The 8,197-nt window shown below is 40.6% G+C and overlaps 2 protein-coding genes across 2 annotated transcripts; one reads left to right on the plus strand and one right to left on the minus strand.

The window, feature by feature from the left end:
* Positions 1–1,218: 1,218 nt before the first annotated feature.
* Positions 1,219–3,051, plus strand: LOC128307193 (protein FAM32A). The gene is made up of 3 exons (XM_053044931.1): positions 1,219–1,338; positions 1,455–1,718; positions 2,722–3,051. The coding sequence occupies exons 2-3, from the start codon at positions 1,473–1,475 to the stop codon at positions 2,842–2,844; spliced, it is 369 nt and encodes a 122-aa protein (XP_052900891.1). The 5' UTR covers positions 1,219–1,338; positions 1,455–1,472; the 3' UTR covers positions 2,845–3,051.
* A 1,722-nt stretch (positions 3,052–4,773) lies between these two features.
* Positions 4,774–7,884, minus strand: LOC128307120 (heparan sulfate glucosamine 3-O-sulfotransferase 6). Its single transcript, XM_053044850.1, has 2 exons — positions 7,762–7,884; positions 4,774–6,615 (listed from the first exon to the last, which is right to left on the minus strand). The coding sequence occupies exons 1-2, from the start codon at positions 7,882–7,884 to the stop codon at positions 5,623–5,625; spliced, it is 1,116 nt and encodes a 371-aa protein (XP_052900810.1). The 3' UTR covers positions 4,774–5,622.
* Positions 7,885–8,197: the final 313 nt, after the last annotated feature.

Here is an 8,197-nt window from a genome sequence, read left to right on the forward strand (position 1 = left end):
GTTCATACAAATCAACATGAAATTCGCCAAATCAATGACCTCTTCGTCAGTCTCACATTCATCATCACTAGAGCTGCCGGAGACACTAGGAACAGCGTTATCTTCCTTCTCATCGATGAACGATGCATAGCCAACAAGCTCTTCTGCTGTGTCACAACCTGGTTTCACTACACCTTAAACGAAGAATGATTTACTGTTAAATTTTAACCAATAGTCTAAATAATAGACAATAAAACAAACCATCATCAGTTTGGTTAAATTGTAGCTCTGCGGCAGTATGAGCAGTATCTTCGTTTCTCAGTTCGTCCAGAAGTCGATTTCGTCGGTACAAAACACCACTTTTTTTAAGTTTTGCGCGTAGTTTTCTTTTGATATTTCACTTTAATTTAATTCACACAACCACAAACCACAAATAAATCCAAATTAAACCTCTCCAAATCTCTATCAATTCATATGAGATAAAGCACGCGTTGGAATGTCAAATGGCAATGCCAAATTTGACAAAGCAATTTTAGTTGTATTTCAAGTCTTCGGCAATTGAACGAAATTTGTGAAAACTTTTAAGAACGAAACAGTTAAATATTGAAAGTTTTCCAGTCATTTGAAAAGTTTCTGTTTTTATTCCCATTTATTCTCTGTTGGCATGATATAAAATAGCACGATTTCGAACCAATCTGCTTTTACGACCACAAAGTCGTAGTGTAGAACAAATGAAAATTCTACGACCCTAATCAGACTCTGTGGTCGTAGTCTGGTTGGCTGGGTCACATTAGAGGCATAACAATCTCACGTATGATTTTCAAGGATACTTCTTGCATGTGTCACTTGGTTCCGTCATGGTAGTTTATATTGCACTATATGCGTTTATATTGCGTATTGCTAAATCGCGTATATCAAGTGTAGCGTACTGCAGAGACTTGCTGTATATCTAATAAAACGATTGGAAGATGCACACGATTAAAAAAGAAAAAGGTTGCAGGCAGTCGTGGGCAGTCAGACTGTGCCAGCTGTTAAAATCATCCTTCTTCTTCCTTTTCTTATTCCTTATCTTCTTCTTTCCCTTTTTTGTCTTCGCGAGGATTGAAGGCGCCCTTTGATAGTCCGATTAGCACCCGTTGGATATTGCAAAGCGCCTTGTGTGTGTCGTTTGCAGGTTGGGTTAATTTTTTTGCAGTACTGTCCAACTGTACCTTCTCGGTTTGTATAAATCTTGTTCAGAGTCGATGACAGAACAGTACAAGAAATCAAAACAATAATTATTTCTCAGCAAAGAAAGAAAATATAGTTTGTGTTTTGCAGACGCGTTGTTGAAGCGATATTGCGAATTAAACGAAAAAGGTGAAAACCCCGACGGATTATAACAATATTTCCTTTATTTAAGTAGTGCCATAGTAGCATTGTTGGTACGCAGAGCATTTCCCACTGCAATTGTTTCATTTTATTCATTGTTTTAGCTATCCATTTGTTAAGCGATGTCCGATGAGTATCAGCATGTAAGCAAAAGCAAACTGAAACTGAAAAATGATTCCGATACGAAGAAAAAACACAAGAAAAAGGACAAGCAAAAGCAGAAGGACAAAGTGATCCGTGCTGTGTTGGAAGATCCTGGTGAGGTGACTGGTGACGAACGCAAGCAACAAGCGCAGAATAACACGACTGCGGGAGGACGCACATTGACAAAAGCGGAGGAATCGTTTAAAAAGATGCAAGAAAAAATGGTAAGTTTTATAATCATTTTCCAACGTTAGTTGGCCGCTATGATCAAATTTACGTACTGCGTTACAAACTAATATGCAACAAGTTTAACGAAATTAATGCCCTTAGTCTTATAAGAGGCAAATGCTCTATCAAGATTCTATTTCATAATACCTACGAGAAGTGCATTTTTATTGAATTAGTTGGGAAGATTGAAAATGTCTCATAATGCCTTCGAAAAGTTGTAGAATGTGGTAATGTCTAAATCAGGGGTTTCCAAACTACGGTCAGGCTCTCGCAGGTCAGGGCTGCACGCAGCCCTCGAGATTTTCCAGCCTTACAATGGTCCGTAAGTTAATGTGTAAGTGGCCCCTAACTACGGTAGTTGCAACCAATGCGGCCCGTAGACTGAAAAGTTTGGATACCCCTGATCTAGATTACATTTCATTTCATTATTAAGTGATCTGTCTTTAGGCTTAACTCACTATTATATCTGAAAAACTATGAGGTAAAATCAAAATTAAAATAACTTGCAAACAATAACCTTAGGACATATATAAACCTAAAATAAGGATGAGAGAATAAGAGCAGCGAAAAATGGAAATAGACATACTAGAACATTTAACGGGACACAGGAATATGAAATTATTATCGCACCGAGAAGAGAAATAGTCTAAAAGATTCTGCAGGACCATACAATCAGAAGAAGAGGAGATACGATGAAAGATTTTCAGGTCATCAGCGAATAAGGTCGAATGATAAATGGCTATACTATCGCATTTCACGGTTACGTTAGTTACGCTAGGGGCTAGTTTTGTTAAAGCTTCTCCGATCGATCAGGCTACGGATTTTCAAACTTTGACTCCCGCTGGTCGCTAAAAAACGATGCGGCCAAAAAACTATTAGCACTGTATGCAATGTTTAAATATGTTTTTACATCGAAGTAAAAAAATAGATTTTAAGAAATCAATCACTGTTTGTATCTAAAACTAATTGAATTTTTGTTCTGTATTTTATTCATTTTAGCAAAACAAACGCATCGTGGAGAAGGCGCAGATGACTCATAAACAACGCGTGGAACTTTTTAACATGCATCTGGACAGTCTGACAGAGCATTTCGATATACCTAAAGTTTCATGGACGAAATAGGCTAGTCGTTGTATTTTATCTGAAAAATGTTTGTGGTTTTTTAAAGACATACTTTTTCTATGGCTAAATCATAAAACATACAAATGCAATAGCTATATGCTCACCAGAACCTCTTTACAATAACGAAATTATAACATAATAGTTATTGATCCGATTGAACAAATAAAATCACGCATCTTAACCCATTCGCAATTCTTTTTTGTTAAATGGAATGGAAGAATGTGGACCAAATAATGCGACGACGAAAATCCATTGTTCGCGTATATCCCTAATTATTCAGCACAGCCGTATAATGATATTACAGAAGAAATAGGTTTTTCATTGAAACCACTCCATGTTAGATAAAATGTTTTTAGGAAGCTGCTCGACAACAGGATTAGGGAAGTTTGTAAACTGAGCTGCGTATAAGGAATTTGAAACGGTAATTTATTTTAACGATGTAAATTTGGAAGTTCCATGTCATGTCCACAGAAACACTCGTCAAGTAAGCGAGCTTGGCTGATAAAATTGTGTAATTGTCACGCATCGAGACCATTAGATTTGCATTTTAAGGGACCACGTTTTCATTCTTCGTACATAGACGATTGCTTCACCAAATGCCAAAACAGGCTAGCGGCTGGAAAATACCAATTAGATCAATCGTGTGCGGGCATTTTAAGGCACAGCACGAACCTGTTTTCCTAGGCAGAGGTCATCAATTTTAAATAATTCATGAATCTTTAAAATAGAAATTTAGATTCATCCTGTCAGTTCAAAGAATCAGTCAGATGCACGATTCTGATTCTGATTCACCCAACACTACACTGATGCGATAGATTATGAGCACATGGCAAAGTTTCATCACTGAAACACTACAATTCTGAAAAGGTGCCTCTGAAAATTCAACATCAGCAGCAAGCTTTAAATGCGTGGCACAAAGACACCACATTTTTTGAACCCACCCTCAACAATGATAGATACTACGTTGGCCAGAGCGGATCGCGCTTCCCAACCTGACTGACGGACATCGTTAGAAAAGCGTTCATTATGCGAATCAGTTCATACACCTGTGCCCCTAGCTATTGGGCTCTGACGAACAATCATACCGCCTGCGTTAGGTTTTTTTCTTACGACGCACTGCACATTAATTGTGGCTCCTTAACAACCGTACCAGCTTCCCATGAATATGCGCTGCTGCATGGTGTATCATAGCTCTGTCCGATCTATGGCATCATTGGCTGCCATGAAGTCGATGAATAGATGGTGTGTAAGGATCATTAGGATTAGGAATAAGGAATAGGATCATTTCTGGAGGGTTTACCGCAGAGTGAAGTCGGTGTAGAATTTTTCTCCAACAAACCCAATTTGGAAGCTTCCGACGAAGTGGAAGTCTACAGTAAAGAATTTGGGACAGAATCTTGTAGACGGCATTTAAAATTATGATGGCTCAGTCCAGCTCAGTCTGTATACTGGGAATATCCACTCCTCCGGTAGAAGTTCCAATCCTGTTGTTCTCAAATTCTTACGATCAACCGATGTATAATGGCGGCAAGCATCGCCGGGCTCGTCTTGAAGCATTCTGCCACCAGTCTATCGCTGCCAGCATCTGATTGTTAATATTAAGAGAACATCTTCGATGGAACTAACAATAAGATTCCCGAACGACGAAAGGGAATCTATCAGAAATAAGAAAACTGGGCATTTTCAAAGGATTTTTTGTTCGATTCCAATGAAATTACCCATTAACGCGTAGATCAAATGGCGAAAACCGTTCAATTCATTTTAATAAATAGCCAATTCCTTGGATAGAATACTGTGATATTTTCTTATCGGTACGTTTTTAAATAACGCGTCTGGCTACGTTCTGTGTTCAAACGATAATGAACATCGCAATTCTTTATTACACTACTCAGGATACCTGGACATTTCCGTTTCTGATGCCGTAGGCGTTTTCCGACGGTTAGCAATCGATCACCGCCAGTCGATAGTACCGATCGGTGCTAAATTGACTGAATCGACATCGACTGTTCAACGCAAAACGTTGCGGTGCTGAATCAGCTGTATCGGCTCGGTTTGCTTACTGTGGCTGTTATCCACCACAATACATTGGTTACCAATAAAATTGGTTTACTTTCATCGCTATGGTTTCATTTGCAATCCTATATTTCCCAGAAGCTCATGATCTAAAACAATATTGATCCGGTATTACGTGTTGGATACTGATTTAATAGTACTACAATTTGCCAATCATTGTACATTAGTTTTGTACTGTTATATCTACAAAACAATTCTCAATAAATTATAAATCAATCGTTCCGCAGAACAGTGTAAAACAATAATAAAGAAATAATAATGAAAGCAGAGCATATCGAGATCAATACTGCTTGTATTTTATTTATTTTCATTATGACCGTTTGGAAGTATGAAACTTTGGTATATGCTATTCGTACTGGCATTTTGTCCCATTTTTATACGATTGCTCTGATTTTTGTTGCCGCCGTCAGATCTCATTGTAGCATGCATCGCAGTCTTGCTGAATATTGTATGTACACCTACTTAATGTGTATGAGTATACTAAATTTGTATCTCGCATATAATACTATAAAGTTTGCGTTCCGGTCGCAGCTAGCGTGGCTAATAACACGATGTTTGCGGATATTACCGTACATCCGTAAAATGGAATCGATGAAAATGCTGTACAGTGTGCGCTGGAGGAAAACGCGCTCTTAATTGACGGAGCAACACGCACCGTGTTCCACCGAACTCCAAACAGCCGCAAAGCTCACAAAGGCACGGATTCTATGGCCAGCCGAAATTGATGCCAGTGAGGTGGTAAAACTTTTGGTTGAACGGCCGATAGAACTCCCGTAGACGGTCCAGTGCGACACTGTCGATTCGTGGATGGTTTCGCCCTTTCGTCTTGCCGAGACAGTGCGGACTGGAGCGTTCCTCCGACTTGAGCAGGCAAGGAAAACCCTTTGTGGAGTTGAAGTAGAAATGTTTTTCGTTGACCACGCGCTTGAGCCCCAGAAAATCCTGCACACGACCGATCTCTACCGCTGGGTCGGCGATCAACCGTTCACCACTCACGAACAGAAGCTGTGACAGCGGAAAGCACTCAAGCCACCGTTCCAGGTACTTCGCGTAAACACCGATACGAACCGGTCCCCAACTGGTGTCCACTACACCACCGGCCGATCCATTGGTAAAGGCCAGTTCCTCGAAGCGCTTCATATCGCGCTTCTTGCTCTTCGCTTGCGTATAGTCAGAGATGGCACGGGTGACCGGATCGCGTACCACTACTAGCAGCTTGGTCGAGGGGTTCATGTGTCGTACCCGCCGGGGTGCTTCACGCGTAATGAAGTAACTGGGTGTTTTTTCCATTGTGATCTGGCCCTCGATTGTTGGCGGCATGTGGTGACGGTACCAGGCCAAACCTTTCGTGTAGTGACGGTCAAAGAAGTGAACCTCGCATCCGGCCGCACGTACATCCGGGTGTAGCCTCACAAACTCTAATAGGGCCCGTGTTCCGCTCTTCTTCACACCGATGATAAGCGCGTCCGGCAAATGGCGCGATGGTCGTAGTCCTTGCTGGCGCAGAAAGCGATATTTCGGCGAACCGTCGGTCGTGTTTGGTGACAATAGGTGTAACGTCGTTGCCGTTTGTTTGACCGCATCATCATCTACTAGTGGCACGATGCGCACAATGGAACCAAGGATGCGAATGTGTGGTAGTGGCGTTGGCGAATTTGTTGATACAGTTACGGTAGATGCTATCGTAACAGCAGCTGTCTGAAATCGAGAATAGTAAAGTAGACATTTAGAAAATATTCTCAAAAATAATGCTAGTTTCCGCCCGGTACGGCACGGCCCTACACGATCGGACAGGACCAAAAACCCATCCGGACCGATTCCCCGTAGGAAGGGTTGTTTATCCTATGTTGCAGAGATTACAAATGCAAGCAGAGACAAGATGAGCTGATTGTTCCCTGCGAGGTCAGGACAACTGATAAACGTTGAAGAAATACTTAGACAAGATCGAAATTGTTACTGTCGTGGTAGGTTTGACAAACGTACAACTTGAGGACCAGAGCGAAGCCCACGATGAGCGATCTACCAGTTCAGATCAAAACACGGTGAGCGATGGACCCGGAGGGTAGGACTAATTATGAACCAAAGGCAAAAATAAATTAAGTATTGAGCTAGTTACAAAATCCCGAACAAATCGTTTCGTTATTTGTTGGACTGCGCCAACAGTTACGTTGAAGTGATCGTGAAGTCATCCGCATATGAGCAGCAGACAACGACCCCGAGAGAGTGACTGTAGGTGTTGGTGTAACTTTTCTACTTGATGGATGGCGAAACCTACATCAGATTAAATGGTAAAGATAGGCGTGGGGTCCACAGATTTTATGTCATCTACAAAGAAATTAAGCATTGACTAATGCCACAATATGTTCCCGAAGGTAGATAATTGTGTGGTTTTTATTCCTTCAGGACTTGCGGTGATTAGGTATATAGGAAACCGCAGTGTTGTCGAAAAGTTGTTGCTTTCATCTAGAAGTATCACTCCATAGAGTACGTGATTTTCTTAATTGACCTGGTTCATTACCTAAGGAATTAGTGTAGAAGATGTCCTGTGTAGTGCTTCATATTTCCTCTAAAGAACCTCAGTTGCGGCCAACAAAACTTGGTGAAACCGACTGTTCAATCGATTACCAAAGCCACAAAACTACAGAACCGAAAGCTAACATTAATGCCTTGGGTGATCATTGGAAAGGTTATGGTGAACTAGCATACGGTAAATCGGTAAGGATTTTATGTTTCTAGGAAGCCTTTTTGAAGCACTTCAAACAGGAACATAAGCGAACTTGGTTAGGTTTTTTCTTATCCCCAAGAGATAAGTTGGTCAAACTGATTGCTTTTTTACGGTAGTACCTGTTTTAAACTGCGATTGATCCCGGACAACAAGCAGGCGTGAAAAGTGTACAGTACGTATACGGCACACATAATTAAACCGGTCGTTATTGCGATCGTGCGGTTGAGTTGTTTGTGCTGCATTGCTGTAATGGCATAATAATTGTTTGAATTTAATTAGAAAACATTTTATATACTTAATTCGATTTATGAAAAAAAAAATACAAAGCATGATGTTACACTCTATGTTGATGAATCCCACCTGATATCGCGAGATAGAATTGAATTGATCGAATTAAATCGTTAGATATTGTAAGCTCCAACCAAGAGTCAACTAACCCAAGAGTCAACAAGACGTCAGAAGACGTTACAAGGGTCGAGAAGTTTGGTGGGCATTGCAAAAACCTAAAGTCTTTTTATATGTATTTCTTTTGAATTAATAGGAACGTGAAATATG

Source organism: Anopheles moucheti, chromosome X, assembly GCF_943734755.1.
Source record: "Anopheles moucheti chromosome X, idAnoMoucSN_F20_07, whole genome shotgun sequence".
Lineage (NCBI taxonomy): Eukaryota > Metazoa > Arthropoda > Insecta > Diptera > Culicidae > Anopheles > Anopheles moucheti.